This window comes from Schistocerca nitens, chromosome 3 (genome assembly GCF_023898315.1).
Source record: "Schistocerca nitens isolate TAMUIC-IGC-003100 chromosome 3, iqSchNite1.1, whole genome shotgun sequence".
In the NCBI taxonomy this organism is placed as follows: Eukaryota; Metazoa; Arthropoda; class Insecta; order Orthoptera; family Acrididae; genus Schistocerca; species Schistocerca nitens.
Window position 1 is genome coordinate 409,196,980 of NC_064616.1, and position 23,818 is coordinate 409,220,797.

A 23,818-nucleotide genomic window follows, 5' to 3' on the forward strand; every position below is an offset into this window, starting at 1 on the left:
CCGTACAGTTGTAACTAAATTCAATATCACCTATCTTAAATCACAGCATTACCTGGGTCCTACCAGGTTTGCTTAACCTGCTAGTCGCACCTGTAATCCACATTCCAAAGGCTGGCAATTCCATAACTTGTGTAATTGATTTCAGATGTTCATAAAACATTTAAGAGATCCCATTAATCTCACTGTTTGAAACAAGAAGTGCTTCAGTCTCAAACCCTCCAACACTCACTCTAATTTCTGGTTGTAATTTTACTACCTTATTACTTCTAAAAGGTTCTTCATCAAGCAGATCATTCTCAATGCTTTGAAATTCATCTATAGCACCTTCCATTGTCGTAATATTGAATCCTCCCTCTGTGATTTATTGCCTTATTGCTGCTCCCAGAACTAATATTACATTTTAATTTAACACAATCTACTTCCACATTTACATCTGTACTATTTGTATCCCCCAGCTGTATTGACAACACAGTGCAAAACATAGCTGTCTATCACACCAGTTTCATCAAGAAGTTCCTCAGTAGCTGCCAGTAATTTCATATTTTTCATTTTCCATGTGATGAATTTTTTTTATCCACCGTGCTTTAGTGTTTCTGGTGGCCTGGTCTTTTCTTGTTGCTCTAAACTACTGACTACATTTATAAATTCTTCACTAATTTAATCTAGCCCTGACTTTGGTACCCAAAAAGATGAAATTCCAATTTGTTTACAATTTTCACTCATGTACTTACTTATTGCTACCTCTACATTTGCATCTGCATTAGATACATGCTAGTGCCCCCTGTCTGCCATAAATTTTGTCTTCTGTGCATGAAGAACTATTTACACCAATAACATCTACATTGCATACAGGATGTGCCTCTGCAGCACTACTGGTTACTATAATAGGTATCTGAGGCATTGCTCCTGATAATTGCTTCATAAAGATCTCTAGTAATACTGCTTATACCATTAATATTATTAGGTGAATCTGCTTCCACTGCCAATTTACTGCATCCTCTACAGTAGCATCAACATCAGCAAAAGCACATACATCAGCAGCAACTTTCTTGACAGAAGATTCAAAATTCACATCACCATCAACAACATTTGAAATATCACATATAGAACCAGCATGGGGAATATTAGCACTTAAAGGATCCACCCTTCCAACTTCTGCATGCATAGAAACACAACTGTGCTGCTCAGTAGTATTAATACGCACACTCTCAACTTTTCTATTGTCAGCTACAGTATCAGAACAAACAGAACTATGATATCTCAAAATTGTCAGACTAGTATTTCCATCGTTATAAATATTTGTATCTTCACCGTTCATTCCATCACTTGATTCAGCCCATTGAAAAAAGAATCGCTTATATTTTCATTGACACTCTTTTCTTTGAATTCTCTTCCCCCCTTCCATTTCTATCCAGCACGTTCAAAAAATTCTCCCCAAAATTCACCTTCACCCAAAATCCTCTCCATATGAAATGAATTAAACTGCATTTCTCTCTTTGTCTTTTTCCAAGCATTGTCAGTCTTTATCCTAGCTTGGGCCTCAGGTGGGATATCTACTCATTTCCCCAGTTGTGAGGTATGGCTGACCCACCGAGCTGTCCCTTCAACATGATCATATTGTGGCCTATTGTTATCCCTTCTATCATTTGATCCTGAGTTTCTCCTACCATCATTCCTGGAATCTTTGTGGGAGTTTCTGTAGTCGTCCTTGTAATTCCTCTTGTCCCTTCCATCATGATTTCGGTCATTATGGACATTTTTTTCTGTTTCTGACTGGTAAAGCAGTATCTATATTCCCAACATAATCAAGGAATAAGTGTACCTCATCTCCTGGAGCATTTATGAGATACTATTGTTCATCATCAGGTAGTCTCCTCTTTAAAGTGGAAATGATGATCAATGCTAATTTTTCTTTCTGTCATACAAAAATCTCTAAAATTTCCCTTCCCCTGGGCTACATACAGCCCCATAAAAAAAATGGATTCTGGGTTGTTTTACCTCTCCCCACTATTTATTTAAAAATCCCTTGTCAAATTCTTCAGAAGTCATAAAATTGTTCCAAATTTGGTTCGCACATGACAAAGCTTCCCCTTCTAATAACCCTCTCATAAACTTAATCTCTTGCAAATCAGTCATTCCATCCACAAATCAATCTCTACAATATGCAACAAAATTGGCTGGATGACATGGAAAATATTCTGAACATTATGTATGGGCAGCATATTTACGATGTTGCTAACATTTCCATGTTCCATCTTAGCTGCCTTTGACTCTCTTTTCGATTTTCTTTGATACCACAGTACTGACATCAAGCTTTATTTACTCACTTTACTATTTACTTCACTAACCTTTTCTATTATACCAATATAATTCCTTTCCAATTCATCTTTCAGCCGTCCTTCCAATTTGGAATTGTCAGCTGTGCAATTTTCATCCAACTTAACAATTTTGTCCCTTACCTCTGCATTTAATCTGTTCATTTCTATTTCTAATCTAAGCTTGCCTTCCATTTCTGACAGCCCCTGATTAAATCTCTCCTCCACAGACTGTATACTGCTTTTTATTTCATTCATACTACTCGTAACTTCTTTTGACTGTTTGATCATTTAGCTTCCTTGGGTTTTTAATTGCACTTCTTATGCTTGCACCTTATTTTGAACATCATTTACACTTTTCTGCAATTGAGCAAGAGGGATCAAAATTTCTTTGAATGTATTTACATCAATAATGTCTATTGGAACAAAAATATTTTCATCTGTTGATTCCACATCACTTCCAGCATTATTCACAGTTGTTGGTTCCCCCATTATGACAAGCAAAGAAAACACACACAAATGTTTGCACTACACGACTATAAATGTTACACATAGTACACACATGCAGATTTACTTTACTTTCGAAGTTTTCATCTCCGCTATTGCACTTCGTAGTGCCAGAATTTGATGCCACAACGTATCTGCCATTGTCTTGTGTTGTACTGCACTGCTGCTGTCCCCATGGTTCCTGCTGCTTGTCTCTGCCACCTGCGTGGTTTCCACTCCTTTATTTGCCGCACCAAATCATTGTTTAATCCTTCTTCACTGCTTCTTGTCACACCCAACACTGCCTTCATGTAGTCTGGTATAATTCAGACATCCTGGACGAGCCCCCATTTTGTAACACTAAACAGCCCTACTCACTATGAAAAATCTCATCGTTGTTTTCTGTTAACCTATTGGCTCTATCTAGGGACGATTTTGCTTAGCATGTTGCCAATACTAGCATTATGTGATATTTGTTCCCTTAATGCAGGTGGTTGGGCTAATAAAAATCACTGTTTTCTTGTTAAGTGGTCATGTCGACACTCCAGCACTGCCCCAACGGTAAAGACCCCAAGCAACATGGGGCCCCTCACCACTTTCACTGCTTCCACCACATTCAGACACACAAAGTTGTCCGTCCAAAATAACAGAGATTTCTACAACTTTTCCACATTCTGGCATTCTAAAACTATTTTCTATGGCTAAATGTCACTGTTTTTGAACAAATATAACTATTGTATTTTAGTGCTGTGGAAAATCCTTGTAAGGTATGTGGTGCTTGCATACACTATGTAAGCATACTGATTTCCTGCAAAAATAACCAGCATGTGGAAATAGTATCTTTGCATTATTTCAAAGAGCTTCTATGATGTCTGCCACTAACCATCGACATTATTGTAATGTTATAAGCTGTAGATGCACTACAGACTTGCATGGTCAGCAAGTTTCTTGATTATTAGCAATACCATCACATGGTCCTTTGCCGTGTGATGTGGCAAAGAAATGTCACTCTGCAGACACACTGAAATCAGAACAATGAAAAGTAGTGTTGGCAAAATTCTTGCAGTTCTTATACTGGGCTGCAGTACCATCCGAGAAGTAATACACATATTTGGGTGTTCCATGGAAATAGTGTCTCCTGAAGCTAACAAAGTGACACTGAAAAATATGACCATTCACTGTGGCGTATTTAAGGCATTCTGATATTTAAAAAAATGTGATTGCATGGTTTCATGGGAGTCTATAATGAACAACAAGTGAATGCCTGTGCATTGTTCCAATGAAACCCCTGGCACCTCATCCTGAAGGACAAATGGAAAATGTTCTGAAAAGTCACATATTAAATGTATTCATTGTCACCAGGTGTCTCTTTCAGCTGTTGTAGAAATTCAGACTGTTGGTGGCTACGAAGGAATCCAGCAGAAGCTTTTTTAATTGTCTGTGAGGTTTTCCAAGAAGTTTTCCACATGATACATACAGCCGGAGAGTTGTTTTGTCTGTACATTTCACAGTTCAGATGTTTTATCATTTCCATTTTCATCAAACAACTCTTGCAGGTATGTCATGCTAGAATATATACCTGGGCAGTTTTCACATGTGGATGTATAGCATTTTGAGTGTGCAGAATTATAAACAATCCCAGCAAGACAGTGTTTGCAGGTGCTAAGTCGATAGTCTGCATCATGCATGATCTGTTTTAATCTGGACCCTTCCAACTTGAGTCCTGGGTGTTCATCCTAGAATATCTGATACTGTTGATACAAGTTTCTCAGCACTAGTCATTCTTGTTTATGAATTCTGGAACTATTTTCCATGACAGAAACAAAATATTTCTTCCCAGAAAAACAGCGGCTTACATCATCTCTGTAGATTTCTATGGCACCATTTACAATTTGTTCACCTAAGGCACATTTAGGTCTTGGATTGGGAGTTGCTAAGATAACAAGTTCTTTGACTAACTGTTTTGCTTCTCTTGCTAAATAGTTAGAGGCTCTGAATTCATTTTGAGTCCTTCAAATGCTCCAACATTTTGGAAGAAGTGTAAGAATTTGGATCTTCTCATTGCTTGTGTTGTTGGTACTGAATTTCCCTTTCAATTGCATTATCATTTCAGATTCAACATTTGTATCATATTTGCATTTTCTTCCACAACTGTTACGTATTTACTTCGTAATACTTCAGACACTTGTTGAAATATTTTTGCACGTTCATTTTCACTCCCAGTCTTCTGTTTCACTGGGTACTCGGCTAGACATACCAAACTACCATTTAATGCATCTAAAGCAATTTTTGTGTCTGACTAATCTGAGAAGCTATGCAGGTTTGCGGTTTCCACTTGTTTAAATGTAGTTAAGTCAGTCACAGGCACTTGCCCGTGAGTTAATTTTTTTCTGCATTTATCACATATTCTGTAGTCTGTCATTATGCCACCGATCATATCAACCATCCACATTTGCACTTTATGTAGATTTTTCTTGTATCTGTTGTGTCCATCTTCCCTGACTGGATTACAGCAATACATGATCTCCTCAAACTCAGTCTTCAATGTAGATTTGTATAATTTTAACACACACCACCTTTTGCAGCAACTATCTGTGTACATGTAACATCCACACTGCCATCCAGTATTTTATAGCTTGATATTGGCCTGCCTACATCGTTACCTTTCTGTGCATTGTTATGGCACCACCTTTTTAACAATAAACATGTTTTTCAGTGCTTTGCAATATATTATTGGAGTATGAATACAGTTTATTTTGCATTAATGCAGCACATTGCTGTATGTAATAATATATATCTCTTAATAACAGTGTCATCGCAACTTGATTTTTTACTATGGTGTATAGTGTAACATTGAGAAGCAAATATATTTTTTTCATCGATTTCAGAGGTGACATATGTTGAGATAGTCAAGCTCACTGACCTTAATTGTGTACATTCTTCAACTGTGACAAAATTGGATATCCGTGCAAAACTTGTTTCACGGCCTTTCCAAAATTACCTGGTTCACTGTTCTTTCTGTATTAGAACAGAAATTACAGCCATATTTGTCAGCAGTGTTTGTCAAATTTTCCGCATGTTTTTAGAACTTTGAGTGGGCATTACTCTTGGCTTACTTGTGCTAAAATTCTGTAATTTGGATATTTAATTCTCTTATCATGTGCAGTGAACACACCAAATTTTATACAAATCAAAGAGTGTCAGGTTGAAAATTGTACTTTTCTGTGTTGATTTGACATAGAATGACTCAAGTGATTCATGCTTCTATAGCCTTAGATTTGTCCTCCAGCCATTCCTACTTAGTCATTTGGCACTTCCTGTAAGGCTTGTTGTTTAGATGTTTGTATTCCCTTTCCCCTGCTTCATTTGCTACATTTTTATATTTTCTTCTTTCATCAATTAAATCCAGAATCTCCTGTGATGTCAGAGGTTTTCTGCTCTACCTTGTCTTTTTATGTATTTAATCCTTTTTACTTCCACTATTTAATCTCTTCTGTTTTCCTTTCCCTTGTTTCAGTCAATCATTGTGTAATGTGCTCTTTTAAACACTGAACAACCTGTGTTTTTTAAAACTTATCTAGATCCCATCTCCATAATTTCCTACTTTTTTGCAGTTTCTTTAGTTTTAATCTGGAAATGTCTTACAGTTTAAGATCTGGTTTTGAAATCTCTGTCTTACCATTATACACTCCTGGAAATGGAAAAAAGAACACATTGACACCGGTGTGTCAGACCCACCATACTTGCTCCGGACACTGCGAGAGGACTGTACAAGCAATGATCACATGCACGGCACAGCGGACACACCAGGAACCGCGGTGTTGGCCGTCGAATGGCGCTAGCTGCGCAGCATTTGTGCACCGCCGCCGTCAGTGTCAGCCAGTTTGCCGTGGCATACGGAGCTCCATCGCAGTCTTTAACACTGGTAGCATGCCGCGACAGCGTGGACGTGAACCGTATGTGCAGTTGACGGACTTTGAGCGAGGACGTATAGTGGGCATGCGGGAGGCCGGGTGGACGTACCGCCGAATTGCTCAACACGTGGGGCGTGAGGTCTCCACAGTACATCGATGTTGTCGCCAGTGGTCGGCGGAAGGTGCACGTGCCCGTCGACCTGGGACCGGACCGCAGCGACGCACGGATGCACGCCAAGACCGTAGGATCTTACGCAGTGCCGTAGGGGACCGCACCGCCACTTCCCAGCAAATTAGGGACACTGTTGCTCCTGGGGTATCGGCGAGGACCATTCGCAACCGTCTCCATGAAGCTGGGCTACGGTCCCGCACACCGTTAGGCCGTCTTCCGCTCACGCCCCAACATCGTGCAGCCCGCCTCCAGTGGTGTCGCGACAGGCGTGAATGGAGGGACGAATGGAGACGTGTCGTCTTCAGCGATGAGAGTCGCTTCTGCCTTGGTGCCAATGATGGTCGTATGCGTGTTTGGCGCCGTGCAGGTGAGCGCCACAATCAGGACTGCATACGACCGAGGCACACAGGGCCAACACCCGGCATCATGGTGTGTGGAGCGATCTCCTACACTGGCCGTACACCACTGGTGATCGTCGAGGGGACACTGAATAGTGCACGGTACATCCAAACCGTCATCGAACCCATCGTTCTACCATTCCTAGACCGGCAAGGGAACTTGCTGTTCCAACAGGACAATGCACATCCGCATGTATCCCGTGCCACCCAACGTGCTCTAGAAGGTGTAAGTCAACTACCCTGGCCAGCAAGATCTCCGGATCTGTCCCCCATTGAGCATGTTTGGGACTGGATGAAGCGTCGTCTCACGCGGTCTGCACGTCCAGCACGAACGCTGGTCCAACTGAGGCGCCAGGTGGAAATGGCATGGGAAGCCGTTCCACAGGACTACATCCAGCATCTCTACGATCGTCTCCATGGGAGAATAGCAGCCTGCATTGCTGCGAAAGGTGGATATACACTGTACTAGTGCCGACATTGTGCATGCTCTGTTGCCTGTGTCTATGTGCCTGTGGTTCTGTCAGTGTGATCATGTGATGTATCTGACCCCAGGAATGTGTCAATAAAGTTTCCCCTTCCTGGGACAATGAATTCACGGTGTTCTTATTTCAATTTCCAGGAGTGTATAATCAATCTGAAACATCCCAGTGCCCCCAGGTCACCATTTATACAAAAATGGTTCAAATGGCTCTGAGAACTATGGGACTTAACATCTGAGGTCCTCAATCCCCTCCATTTATACAACTTTCTTTCAGGTTTCTTAAACCAAATGTTAATGATGGTTAAATTATGCTCTGTGCAAAATTCTACCAGGTGGTTTCCTCTTTCATTCCCTTCCCCCCAATCAGTATCCTCCTACTGTTTTTCTTTTCTTCCACTTTGTACTGTCGAATTCCAGTCCCCAATCACAATTGAATTTTTGTTTGCCTTAACTATCTGAATAATTTCTTTTATCTCATAATACATTTCTTCACACCCTTCATCTGCAGAGCTAGTTGGCACATAAACTTGTACTGCTGTGGGTATTGGCTTTGTGTTTATCTTGGCTAGATTAATGCATTCACTATGCTGATAGCTTATCTTATTCTTTACTAGACCTACTTCTGAGTTTGATTTTGTATTTATAACTGTGTACGTGCCTGACCAGAATTGCCCCTACATCTAACTTCAACCTATCCATTTCCATATTTAAATTTTCGAACCTGCCTGCCTGATTTAAGGGATCTAGCATTCCACACTCCATTCTGTAGAATTCCAATTTTGTTTTTCCTAATGATGACATCCTCCTGAATGGTCCCAACCCAAGATCTGAATGGGGAACTATTGTACCTCTGGTATATTTTACCCCAGAGTATTCCATCATCATTTAACCATATAGTAGAGCTGCAGGCCCTCGGGAAAAGTAAAGCTATAGTTTCCCCTTGTTTTCAGTCATTCACAGTACCAGCTCAGCAAGACCATATTGACTGATGTTACAAGTCCAGATCAGTCAGTCACCCGGACAGTTGCTCCTGCAGCTACGGAAAAAAACTGCTGCCCCCTTCAGGAAACAAACATTTTTCTGGTACACAACTCAGACCACCACGGCAAGGTCCTTGGTTCATGTGAGGGGAATCACAAGTATAGGGAAAAATCTCAAACTATCTTTTTTTTGTCAGTTACACAAAATTTATTTCCTTTATAATCCAAAGATAACCATCTTTTTTCACATTTAGCACATATAAGTGCTGGTGTATTTTGACTTGTTACAATGTCCTGAAATAGCCTCGGCATAATAGATGTCCTGAAATAGCATCTGCTTAATACTTAAAATGCCAGGTATGTAAGGAATTTCCAACCATTTTAGTGCATAGTACTTAAGAAAGGAAATTTAAGACTATGCATTTCACTTTGCAAATCTACATGGCAGATTGCACTTTATGTATTGTACAGCTGTCCACCACCTGTAGGTTGGTTTGGATACTTATAATGCTTTACTAGGCATGGCCCTTTTGAAGGTAGTATGACCCGTCTCTGCCCAACCTTCAAATTGTCTTTCCAACCAATTATAGTGGGCTCTACAGTTTCACGTTAGGCGTCCGTGACTGCTGACAGCCCCAAGCCTGTGGGGCCTCGCAAAAAAAAGTTATTTAAGCTGTTAAAATTTTAGCTACTTAGTTGTCTATCTATTTCTGTACTAATGTGGTAGTATTTATGTAGGGTCGTGTGGCAACCCCATTACAAAATTCAGTTATGGTGTACACCTATGCGGCAGCACGCCAGGGGTACAAGTTTGGGACTGCAGACTGGTTCTGGTAGACCTATTACATTACAGGATTCACACGGGATATACCTGTCATGAATCAGCGCATGTGCACTAGACTGCAGTAATGCATGGAACTCAAAGAAGACTGTTTTGTTATAAAGCCATTCATACAGACTAAAAAAATTTTGTAAAATAAATTATTAAATTATATACTTGGAGAGGAAGCTGATCGCCATATTAAAGACAGGTGCATGTTAAATGGAAAATACTTACCTTTTTTTATACCATATTGACAGCCCACTTGGTATGCACATTTTTCTGGAATTGACACTTTGAGCAAATAACAAGGAAATGCAACAATGCTCTGTGGAAGAGACAATACAGGCAGGAGAACTGTCTTCGCCAGTAATGGCAGCTCTCTGAAACCAATCCTACCAAGTGACACTTCACTCATTTTTCAAGTTATTGAACTGTATAAGTGAACAAGTCTTTTATCTCTGAAGGTGTGGTTGTACCAATTTCAGTCATAAATACTAAAGGAACCCCATACTATGGTAAGTCAGTATACAAATACAGTCTTGGCGAATTTATTTGTCTGCTATCATACATGACAGGATATATATATATATATATATATATATATATATATATATATATATATATATATATATATATATATTCTGCCGTGTATGATAATCACACAACCTATTCGCTCTATACTATGACATTGAGTGCCTTAAGAACCCACTGTACTTATGAATGTACTTAGCACAAAATATCTTTTAGATCATCATGTATGGAGGACCCTCAAGAGACAGAGACATAGGGAGAAAATTGAAATCCGGCGCATAAAAAAGAAAAAGGAAAGGCTGAGACCAGTACATCCAACCAAGCTATATGTTAAAGTGTGATTAAATTTCTTAAAAAAAACTTCAGATGTAACTGCTCCAGAGGGTTCCAGTGAAGCTCTTATCCAAATGTCTTTAATTTATGAAACAGAATCTGCCCCAGGATCAAATGAATCTGTTACCTTTTCTGATACAGCATCAGAGTTGGGTGAAACTGCTGTGATCCAAGACTGTAAGCTGAATAAGGACTTCAAAAGTGATAATCAAGAGTGAACCATTCATATAAGAGAGTCATTTATAGAATTAGATATGGGAAAGTGGGCATTTCCAGAAACAGATTCGTAGTGTCATGATTTAACTCAAAATGGTCCTCAACAAAACCTAGAGAAATCTGCCAAGTTACCCCAAAGATGCAAATAAGACATTTTACTAAATTTCATTTTACTAGGAAACTGAGTAATAGTGAAAAGCAACATCACAGATGGTTAGCTTACTCCATATCTCAAGACAAAGTTTATTGCTTTCTGTGTTGACTTTTTTTGCATTTGCAGAGACAGATGGTAAAAGAATGTTGTGGCTGGAAAGATCTGAGTAGGATATTGCAAAGGCATGAACAAAGTCAAGGACACATGGTGCGATGATTAGATGGATGGAATTCTGTAAAGGAATCAAATACAGAAAAACAGTAGATAAGGAAAACGAGAGACTGAGTAGGGAATCACAAAAGCATTGGTATAATTTGCTTGAAAGATTGATCGACATTATAAAATACTTAGCTTTACACAATCTGGTGTTTAGAGGGCATCGAGAATCTGTTAACCTGAACGATAGTGGAAACAGTGAAAATTTTATAGACCTATTTAAATTGTTCCAAATATGATCTAACACTAAAAGAGGACTTACAACATATTAGCAAAAAGCAACTTTATCAGCATTATCTGAGCCATGACAGACAAAATGAATTAATTGCATTAATGTCCAAATCTGTTATGAACGAAATTATAAACAGTCAAACAAGCAAAATATTATGCCTTCATGCTAGATTGTACCAGGGATTCGATCCATGTGGAACAAATGATCATAAAATTAAGATTTGTAATTCCTCAACTGTAGAGATAGAGGAGCATTTCGTTGTGTTTATTGCCATCGCAGAAACAACGGGAGAGTATTTAACAAATTCCATTTAAAGGAACTAGAAAATAATACCCTAGACATCCAAAACTGTCAAGGACAGGGATATGATAACCGAGCCAATATGGTTTACAGTAATATAGGTGTGAGAACAACAATACTCAGTATTAATCAATGAACTTTGTTCATGCCATGCTGATGCCATTTTTGGAACTTGCCACTAACACTTCAACAGCTAAAACATTTTTCGGCTTCATCAATGATATTCATGCTTTTTACAAAACAAGGAAGCGTTGGGATCTTATAAAAACTATTTTGCAGTGACAACATAGTGTGTTGTGGGGCGATCACTCTGTTGCAGAAATAATTCAAAAGCCAAGATCGCTTAAATCCTATTTACTAGAGGACCGGTTTCAAAAAGGCGCCATCATCAGATCTTTGAAGATGCAACATGACAGGTTTGAGGGAGGGCTTACATGAGATACACTATATACATTACTCTTAGTACAGTACCATATACCTGAATGTAGCTTAACATGTATAAATCATTTCGATATAACGTTACATGAGGCAGACCAGCTGATATAAAATCATTGTCACAGAAATAAAAACTAAAAACAATTTTCTTTCTGACTGGAAAGTGAAACGGGCCTCGCAAAGCTGATTCATTGCTGAAGTGAAGTTTCTGCCTAGTGCCACTACTGACTCTAAAACCATAGTGGAAAAAGGCATTTTTTGTTAATAAAAACTCACAACATCGCTCAATATATTTCTTTATTTTGTATGCTGTTTCAGCTACTGTTGTCATCTGATCAAAACTTAAGATGTGCAAAATAAAGAAGGTTCATGTTTTAGAAGTTCTGAGTTTTAATCTAATGATGGTAGTAGACAAAACAGCATAAAAAGTAAAGAAATATATTAAGCAATCTAGATGGTTTTATGTATAAAATATTCTCAGTGATCACTAATTCCTAATGGAAATTTATTCCCTTTGTTAACATGGCATTTTCCACATGTGTACAGCATTTCCAGATGTGCAAGAAGTGTTCAGTGTTAAAAAGATAAGACCTACAGAGGGTTGAATTCTAGATCTCAGACTTCTGGCCTGACTTGTACACGCTGAACCATTTGGCATATCACGTTTTCTCTCCATAAGTGAAGGCTGATCTTAGAAACTACTGTATGGATTTTGATACAGTTTCCACTAATTGACAGAACAATTCATGAGGAAGGTATGTGTATATAATTTATTGCCACTATGTCAGACAAGCTGTCTAGCCACAGATTGTGCTACCTTTGTGAAGCCAGAGTGGGGTCACTTGTGAGATATTTAGGGTGATTATAATTAGAGTTCCAGTTTCAAAATGCTGTATAAAAAAATAACCACAGCTCAGAATGACGTCAAGTTTGAATGGAATGTTATCGAAGTAGGGGAAATGTTGCAAAATCCCTGACCGTTGAAAGTTATCCTACCTCAGAAAATTGTGAATGGGACCATGCCCTTAACACTTAATGTGAGTTTAATGTGTATAATTTAATTGTATGACACTAACATTTAATGGCCCAAACTGTAGATCCTAAAGTAGAGATCTACACAGAGAATTACTAATTTAATGGAAAGGTGTCTAATAGAAATAGTAAGTCATTTAAACCCATGTTTTATTCACTAAAAACATCAATCACATGCATGAATTATAAGAATGTGCAATGATTTACAAACACAAATCTTTGAAATTGAATTAGTGGCTTTAATTGATTAGTGATGTTACTCAGCAGAACAAAAAAGTAGACCCTGCTGGTGGTAATATCAATCAAAAAGTGAATTGCAAAGCTTGTGAATTCTACATGGAAAACAGTGACTGTAGACGAGGTGACTAACTGCGAAATGGTCAAATTCAACAAGCCTAGATTGAATCTGAGACAGGTTCTTGTACAGAAATGCCAGTTTGGCCCAAGGAAATGCTAACACACCAGTACTATATATGCTCACTGTAATGACGCACAAATGCCGTGATGAATGCTACCATTGTGTGAATAACTCTCAATTGAAAGTGAGGGTGCACTGCTACTGCTGTGACTGCATTCCCTGCTCATCTGCTAAGGTGTGGTGATCTGCTGCTACATGTGTAGCTGACATGCACAGGGTGCACACAGATCAATGTCTGTAATAACTAAAGATCCATGCTGGTTACGTCTGCTCATATAAATCTCGGTGCGAACTCTACCATGTCTTACGTCCGAACACTTCCATATCTTTTGAAGTCTCAACTTTTTGGTAGATTCTTATGTCCAGCTACCTTTTACTGCCAAACCATGCATTCTCATCAATAGCAAAAAATGCAGAAAACAGTGATCCAATATTGAGGCTTTTTGTACATATGGCATCCTGCCAGATATAACACATCACAATCTACCCAAATTCTGAGAGCATCCTACGTGGCTAAACCATTATTTCTGCAGGCCGTGTTTTCTTCCAAACAGTGTCAGATGGCTATCTACAAAGGCCCTCTGAAAAGCATGAAAATACAGTGCTCTCCTTTACGGCTGTTGGGCAAGGGGAGGTAGCTGCCACCCATGCCATACTCTGGCATCCTCACTTCCGTGAAGTCAACACCTGACCCACTGGCATCCTCTCTCTGCAAAGACCTATTTTTTCATCTCATCCCCTGTCCTTCCTGTCTCACATCCAATGTCTGTGCCTTCTCACGCAAACAAAAATTGTCTGCAAACAAGTGAGGCCATCACTGCGTTAAATGGAAAAGGAAATGAGGTTATTGGAGACAAGAATTTACAGTCACTGCGTTTCTGTATGACATTCCTATGGTATCTGGTCCGATGTAATCCTCTAATTACAGAAATAATCTTATTTTCAATGAAACTGGCATACAAACTTGCCTGCCACATTTGAATGTTATGGGAACAAAAAAAATTAATGAAAACTTTACCACTAAATGGTGCTGTAAGCTTCATAATGTAAATGGGTTTGGCTACAAATGACAGATGACTCACAATATGATGGCTATGGTGTGAGTTGCTCGTTAAACCACCCATACTGTGCAATGTGCATGACCACAGGAATTTGGCATTTGACAATTGTGGCACTGTTAGTTAGGTCATGTCATATTAAATGGAAAAAATTGATTTTTAATTTTCCTGAGGCCAAAACCCGCATAAAAAGCAACAATGACAATGGTTTTTAATTGTCGTGAGACTGGCACAAGATATTTTCAATATGCTGTCCACCATTTTCTGCCCCAAGTTTAAATCAAGAAACAGTGGTCTACAACAGGTCATAGTGTATTCAGGAGTTACATTTGGAATGCGTTGCACAGTATGTGCCTTCAATTCAGCAATCAGAGCAGTGAACACAGCACCTTTCAGATAAACCCACAGCCAGAAGTCGTGCAGTTATGATCAGGTGATCTGGACAGCCAGGCTGTAGGGAAATAACGGCTGATAATTCTAGCATTTCCAAAATGCTTGTGCAGCAGCTGCGTTGCTGGCTGTGCATTGTGCAGAGGAGCACCATCTTGTATAAAAATGGCCCTGCCCACACAGCCATGCTGTGAAGGGTTGGAATGACACTGGTGCGCTAAAGACTCTTAACAGTTACGAGTGACGGTACAGGCCACTGGATCCATGGGACCCATCTCCTCGAAAAAATATGGTCCTACAATAAACTATGCCGTCAGCCCGCACCACAGTCGCCTTTGCAGAATGAAGCAGCACCAGCTGATGGGCGAACAGATTTTCTGTTGCCCATATTCTGGAGTTCTGTGTGTTGCCTCTTGAGATAAAAATTGGCTTTATCTGTCTACAGAATGTTCCATGGCCATTCATTGTTCACTTCCGTGCAAGCAAGAAATTCTAGGATAAATGTTTGTCTTAGTGGCAGGTCAGCATGAAGCAACTCGTGAACATGGGTAATTATGTATGGCTAACAATACAGGATGTTTTGCAGAATATTATGCACCTTGCTCACAGGCGCATCCAAAGTTCAGGCTGTTCCTCGTCCAGTGCATGTCTGCAAACCATTGCTCGATCCCTGCTGCAGTGCTGTGGCTACATCTTCTACTGATGTTGGATCAATTATTTTCCTCCCTCTGCTAAATTGCACTAGAAAAGACCTGTCTTTCCGAATTTCATCATTTTCTCCGACAGATATTAGACCAATACTTTTTTTCATACTGTTGTGTGTCCAAAACTTCTGCAGAACTACTTTTCCACAGTCAACATTCTTTTAAAACGGCTGTACCAGCAGCACACAATTTTGGCAGTGAGACAGTCATGACGAGTGTCTCAGACGTGAACTGAGGGACAACTGTGTACCTCACGTCTTATATTGTGCATATTCTGGACAACTGCCATCTAGTGGTAAGATTTCCATTAAATTTGTTTCCATACCATTTCCCCTTTATTTGGTAATATTCTGTTCAAATTTGATGTCATTCTGAGTGTGGGTCCTCTTTCTGTTTATTTTTTTACTAGAATATTAATAGCTGTGTATGTACATAAATTAAAGGTGATTAAAATAACTTTAGAGGCTAGGTGGCTGTGCCCCCCAGTTAGTGAAATACACTTCCCCTTCAGCATACATTGGTATCTTGTGTAGTAGTTATCTTAGTTTATTTGAAACTTTAATGTTTGCTGTATGTAAAGTATTACAGTTTGGCCAGCACATATTACCCCATAAACATGTTATATTTGCATAGGCTTCCACAGCTAAAGTCAGTTTACAAAAGTTTTCTGAGTATGGTACTTTATCATAATGTGAAAAGGGGGGGGGGGGGACACAACAACAAACAAACTATACTCGAAAAACCTGGTGGCAGTAAACTTAGGAGGAGGTCACTGAAACAGTGGACAAAATGTTGGTTTCTCCAGTATAGTTTTTCACATTATGATGTGGTACCTTACTCAAATTACTTTTAATTCATTTGTTATATATTTTTGTGAAGATTTTATTTGCCTTGTCGTATGTGAAATTAGGAATTGTAAAGTAATAATGACCATAGTTATCTCACTGGAGTGAGAAAACCCTGAACACATTATTAGTAACTTGGATTTGCTGTTATAAGCACATATTTAATCAACAATTATGTTATTGTTTCTTTTACAGTATGTTATGAAGTTTAAGTAATATCAGGAACTTCTGTTGATACATTGAAATATTCACATTGGATTTTCTGCATAACATAAAATTTAATAGATGCTATGGCATGAAAATAGGTTACCATTCACACTAATGTATTATACCATGATTGACAAATAGAATAAACTGAACATACCTGAAAATCGTTCAAATATTTAACAAATTGTTTGGCAAAACAGTGTAAGCATTGGGATATACGTGTGTTTGCATTCATTTACGGATTCACTTGTATGGCAAGTGTACATACAGAGACAAAATCACAGACAGTATTTTGGAAAAAAGATTTCTGACTCGCTCCTGTAACATAGCTTAAGTCATGTGAACATGGCCAATACTAAGCTAATGTCACTGATTACCCCATCATCAAAGATAGAATGAAGTTACTTTATTCTTACTTGATTTTGTGTGTTGTGTTCTTGCAGTTTGGAAGAAAAAAGAAGAAAAAGAATGGAGAGTCAGTTCCAGAAAAACCACGCAGAGTAGCAAAACTGGATGTAGACCGTGATGAAGAAGATGAAGAAGAGGATGATGAGGAAGAGGATGATGTACGCTAAATAAAAAATTTAGGTTATACATTTATTAAGATGCCTGTGTCTAAAATGCTTTACGAAGCAGGGTGGCTCAGTTGTTTGCACACAGGACCCACATTCGGGAGGACTGTGGTTCAATCCTGCATCTGACCATCCAGATTTAGGTTTTCCGTGGTATCCTTAGGTCACTCAAGGCAAATGCTGGGATGGTTCCTTTGAAAGGGCATGGACAATTTCCTTCCCCTTCCTTGACCCAATCTGAGACCATTCGCCATCTCTAATGACCTCAATGTTGATGGGACGTTAAACCTAATCTTCCTTCCTAAAATGCTTTCCTGTGTAAAATGATCCTTGACTCCAGTCACCCAAGAACTTCCATACAAGAGTATACTGTATAAAGAATTTCCTGTTTAATGTGTAACTCTGCTTCATAAGATGTACTGCCCTCTGATGGGGCATTGTTTCTATTTTTGTTAGTAAGTGGAAAGACCTTGAACAAATTACTTGTAAAGGGACAAAGAAACACCAGAAAATGAAAGCTGGAATAAGTGCTGACGTGCAAAATGTTTTAATTCAGTAGATGTGTCCATTCCTGTAAAAGGACCAGTAATTCTTGCAATGGCTCTAGAAAGTGAGAGAAAGATGAAAAGATAAAGTTTTATTGCATTTACTGGTTGGTTTTGTAGGTTTAAGGGATGTGCTGAAATTGTTTAACAAGATATCTTTGGTTAGGCCACATTTGTAAACAAAGACATGGTAACTGCCTGGAAAAATATCTTGCTGTCTTTAGATACAAATTTGGGTGTGCATCAATATTTCGACTCCCCCCCCCCCCCCCCCCCCCTCCGAGAGAAAGCATGTGAAATTTATCAGAAGAGGATTAAAAAATTGTAGGCAAGAACATTAACAGTTCTCAGTATGCAGACACCAACACATCTCTGGCTGAAATTAAGATCCATCTGGAAGGGTTTATATTAAATATGAAGGTTGAGAGTTAAAGGTGACCTGGAAATGAAGGTCAGAATCTTCAAATTAGTTCAAAGTTGTACAGGTAACATTTGGTTATATTTTCTTGGGACCAGATAATCAGGGCAGCAGTGATTTTAGCAATAGCATCCAGATATGTGATTCGTCACAGAATGGCTATGCTGCAAATTTGTTTCACACCCAGAAGTACACACATTTTGCTGGCAATAGAGATTCGGATTCGGATTGTCATATGATATTGTCAGTAGTGATGTGTGAGCCTGTGAAGTGGACAGTGAGAGTTGGCCATAAACTCAAGTGTTACGCTCACATAATGAGAGCAGAAGGGTTATTGAGGTTATTTATAGTTATTTATGGAGAGAGCTTGATGAGAAAAGGGGAATGTGATGGAAATGAGATTTTGTGAGGTTAATGCAGTGGTTAAGAGGCTCAACTCACAATCGAATAGTGGTGCTCGAATCACCATGCAGAACTCCCATCAGAATGATTTTACTCCTACCTGCTTTTAATGAACCCAGCTTTAAGAAAGTGTCAACTTTTAAGCAATACACACAAAACATTCTGCAAATAAAAATCCATTTTTTATGCATTTCCTAACATGACCAAATGAGTTTCCGATTCCTTTCATTTTTACACAGCTTGTACTTCAAGTTGTGTGATGGTGTCATATGGTAATCGATTCTTTTTGGTCAACACACATCTATATTTTAATTGTATGCTTTACGTTTATGTATTTACTGCATGTAAATGTAGAAAGCATACAATTTAGCAAAAGCTGATCTTCCATGGTAATGAAGACATTCGTACGTAAAAGTTTTGGACATGGCAAAAAAGTAAGATTTGGTACCATCTTTGTTCAGTGGCCTACTCGAGCAGCAATGAAGCATTGTTAAATGCAGAAGTTAGTGGTTCCTCTGGATGCAGAAGGAAGAACATTCGAGTGTTAGCATTCTGTGATTTGGAATTTTTTTTTTTTTTTTTTTTTTTTTTTTTTTTTTTTTATGGTCTCAAGGAATGAGGAGTGGCAGCATTCATATCAGCAGAAACATGCTGCACAAGAAGGCTCATGAAATCATCCTAAAGATGCATGTTGAAAATTTCAGTGCACCAAATGACTGGTTAGAGCATTGTAAAAAGCATGATAATCTCGCATTTCAGAGTGAAAGTGGAGAAAGTGAGTCTGTGGAAATAGAAAGTTGGAAGAAAATGACATTGCCACAATTGATATAGGGTTATAAGCCCAGCCAATTTCAACGCAGGTGAAACAGGTGTCTTTCGCTATTTACTTCCTGCAAAATGTATTCTGTTCAGCGAGAAAAATGTCAGAGGTGAAAAAAGAAAAGAAAGTGTGACTGCTATTATGTGTAACTAGTGATGTGAAATGTTGTGTCTGCTAGTAATAGAAAAATTCAAAACTCGCAGTTGTTTTATAAATGTAAAAATGCTACCTTGTACTTTAGAGTACAACAGCTTTGCCCAGAAGACGTCAGAAGGCTTTTAGATGCCAAAGGGGGTGCAACAGGAAGAAAAATAGTACTTATTATTGAATGATGGCCTGTACATTCCAAGGACTGTAAATGTTGTGTTCCTTCCACCAAACAGCACAAGTTATCTGTAGCCTCTTGACCTAGGCATAATACACTGTTAAAGCCAAATACGGAGTAGCAAATGTCCAGAAGTAAATTCAATCCCTTGAAAGTAAGGAAGTGATGACTCGACATTCTACAGGCTGTGCTTGTTTGTTGTTGTTGTTGTTGTTGTTGTTGTTGTTGTTGTTGTTGCTGCTGTTGCTGTATAAAACAACAGACTGTGTCAAATTGTTTCATGAAGGCTGGTTGTGCTACATCAGTTGCTGTCGAGGACAACATTGGTCCAGAAAGAATGGAGTAGAATCCCGGGTGTTCCTGAAACTGCATTTCCAGGATTTTGTTTCTTGTGATGACAAAGTTCTGACTTCCACACACAAGATCGATGTACGAGGATAGTCTGAAAAGTAATGTCTCTAATTTTTTTATGTCAAAGCTCTTAAAAGCATTTTAAATAAAACAAACCATCCAAAATCTTCATTTTTTCTTAACATAATCACTCTGGTGACAAATACATTTCACCAAACGAGAGACCAGTTTGTTGATGCCTTCACTGTAGAATGTTTGACTTTGCTGATGGAGCCACAACCTTACCTGTACCACTTTATCACTATCAAAATGAAGTCCACGAAGGTGTTCTTTAAGTTTTGGAAACGGATGAAAATCAGATGGGGCCAAGTATGGAGGATTATCAGTGACTGTGAACGCAAGGCTTTCGATTGTTGCAGATGTCGCAGTGCTTCTAATTTGTCTGTCATTGTGTGCTGAAGGAGAGGGTGCTCCACACATGGATGTACTCTTTGAATTCATGCTTTCAGTTTTCAATGGTTGGAACTTGATTGTAACATAGTGTTTCTCATGCACTGACATACTTATATTACACGCCACCATGTTACATGCTACAAATCAGAGCCCTCTAATGCCAAAGGATTACAACTTGTATCATTGAAGCAATAAAGACAGCCTAGTAATATGCATAACATGTAATACCTCAGCCGATATTGAGGCCAGAATAAAAAATTGAGAGGCATTACTTTCCAACATGCATTTATGAATGATGTGTGGTATGCTCGTTAAGGAAAAGTAAGGTGGAGGTGGTGGTGGTGGTTGTTGTTGTTGTTGTTGTTGTGTGGAGGGGGGGGGGGGGGAGGACAACAACAGTGACAGTGAATCCTTGAGTTATGATTCTGAGTCAACGTTTTTGTATACCTACGCAAAACTTCCATGTATGGAAAAAATATTTGGGTCCCCAGAGGTGCATTAACAAAGGGTTTTATTGTATAACCAAATATGAAAGTGGATTTTGGTAGAGCCAATATACCAACAGCCACCTAATTCACTTGAAATCCACTATCAGAATGGTGTTCACTCATTACTAACATCTCAGTATTAGTGTTTTTCTTCACTCCAAATTGTGACAAATGTAATACAGCACCCTATTCTTGCTACTATATATGGGTGGGGCTTTATACGTGCCCTCCCAATTTTTGTGTGGAAATTTTTCTCTTATTGGTCCTCCCGTGATCAAGTAGGCACTTCTCAAAATCTTCCCTATACCCAGAAAAATGGAGTCTCACAAATAAAAGTAACATTTTTCCTAATAGCAATTGATGAACTTACAGAAGCCATGGGCCCTACAGTTTCACATTCCCTACACCTGTAAAACTTCGGCATGTGTCACAGTTCTTCATTGTAAGTTCCAGCCAACTACAGGGCCTCATAAGGAAAGCCCAATCTTGACCTGTTACTATTAGTTTCTAGTGCACTACTTCCAAAACACTTGTAATGAGGGTTGCCACAATCACAAATGGTGTTCCTGGATAGAAGGACGGGACCTTCACAGAAATGCCCTCGGTCTGGTGTATCTACAATCTATGTTCTCTTAGCTATATGTGACATTTCTGTGAACCTTCTCTCATGATCTTTCTCGTGAACACCCCCCTGGGAAGATCTGTTCCCCACAACTTTGTCTAAATCCATCCTTCAGGGCCAACGGATATAGCGAGTGTCTTTTATGGTGAAACATTCCAGGATGTTTGCAAATCTATTATGATGGGTCATGTGTCAATGGCCAATGGGTTATGCCTTCACACACTAGGGTGGCAGTGAACAACATGCACTACCACAGAAGTAACAGTGTTTTTATTGCAGAAGTAGTAGTCTTATTTTGTGAGCTCTTAGATACATTTGTACCTGCTCACACGAGTCTTTTGCAATTTTCTGTGACCGCGTGAGCAGCTTACAAGTCATAATCAATACCCCTGACATGTTCTGGTTTTCTCCAGTCAAGACCTTGTATTTGAGTTCCAAAATATCAAAAAACTGATTATATATATCTGTACCCCTAACAAAGTCAGAATATTAGGAATCGAATTCACAGATTATTTGGCCAAGGAGGCTACTAAAATGGGTGCCCTATAATGAAAGATACCAGGACCTGACTAACTGCATGGATGTATTCATGCAGAATGTCCTGCCAAGATTCTACAGTTCACTGCCAACTCCACACTGACCGCCCTTGACTGACCCAGGCATACATTATTAAACAAGCCACTCTGTGTCATTGTAGTTCCAGTGGTCCTATATCACTGGTGCACATTTAAATAAGAGACCCACTTTTACCACTATAAAGCAAACACTGAGCTAGCTGACTTATTACCCTCAATATTACCTATTGATTTCAAACCATCAAACCTGATTTTACACCTTATCCAATAGTGTGGCTTGTACAATTTTATTTCGAGATCAGATAATATGGCCTTTACCAGTACATGGGTGTGGGGTAGCTGATCACCAACTGCTGTAGTCTCAGCCCCCACCCCCAGAGTATCTTGGGCTGCCTGTGGGTGGTAGGTTGGCCTGATCCCACCTTGTAATTCATTTATCATTCTACATCTCTCATCATTTTAATCTAAGGGTGTTACTTTATGTGCTCCACCATTTTATTGACCTAACTATTTCACTAGACTTTCATAATGACCAAGAACCTGCCAGTCAGACAAGGAACATCAGGCTCTAACCACTTTATATGCCCCAGAGGGCTTTGGGATGTTCCCTGCCTCCATACTCCCCTCCCCCCTCCCCACTTTATGTTGTTTTTCCTTCCTTTGGAGCGGGTTTTATCCTTTCGTGTACTTTTTCTATCCAAGGCTGACATCATTAATGGTCATTTTAGCTATCCATCTCATTAATTTCAGAAGAACTTTGTTGATTTGAGAGGCACACATTAACTGTATTCATTAACATTTAAAAGTATTTCTCCATGTTAATCACTCATTATTGAGGACTTTACCAATAATCCACACTGTAGATCAATGGCGCTAATGGCTGCGCTCCATTGTAGCTTAACAGAAAACTTAACATTTATGTAGGACAAGAATCATATTAAAATAAAAGTTCAAACACATGTATTGATTTCAATGACACAGAAACTCTATTTTTCAAATATTACTTAGCAACATAATACAGTTTTTTACCGACCTCAGTTCTACAAGTCATCAATCGCGTCGGATCACTACAATAGTTCGAACAAGAAGAAAGATTGTTCTAGAAGTATCATAGGTAACAAAAGATGAAGATTTCCATTATCTTTTCCATGAGTATTGTCTGAGGTATAATTTTCACAGAAAATTAAATTATTTCACTAATAATAATTAATTATTATTATTTTAGTATCAGTGCAGTCCTTTTTTATTAATATCACAAGAATGTTCGCTGAAATTGCACACACAATGCCGTTGTGAATATTGTTCTGAATAAAGTATAGTTGTGGATATTGCATATGCTTATCTTTTTGTTGTAATTAGTATGGAGTCAGTGTATAAAGGTGGAAGGTTATGTTGGTAAGAGGCAAGGTTCCAGTTCTGATCCACAATCCAGCACACAGTTTTAATCTAGTAGGGAGTTTCAAAGAGGAACTTGTTTGTAATGTCAATTTTTGCTGAAATGAAAGAGCGCTACTCCCTTTTCGAGGTAACAGACAGCAATTCATTGCCTCCTGATCTTTATTTAAAGCTCATGTTTATCAGTATGAATGGACACGGTGCATATAAAC

General features: G+C 38.9%; 1 protein-coding gene across 4 annotated transcripts in view; it reads left to right on the plus strand.

Moving 5' to 3' along the window:
* Window positions 1–23,818, plus strand: part of LOC126248351 (zinc finger Ran-binding domain-containing protein 2) — a 72,992-nt gene that overhangs the window by 43,234 nt on the left and 5,940 nt on the right. For all 4 annotated transcript variants that reach the window (XM_049949264.1, XM_049949263.1, XM_049949265.1 and 1 more), the window contains exon 5: window positions 17,084–17,206. In XM_049949264.1, the coding sequence (XP_049805221.1) occupies window positions 17,084–17,206 (123 nt within the window). The remainder of the gene's footprint in view (window positions 1–17,083; window positions 17,207–23,818) is intronic.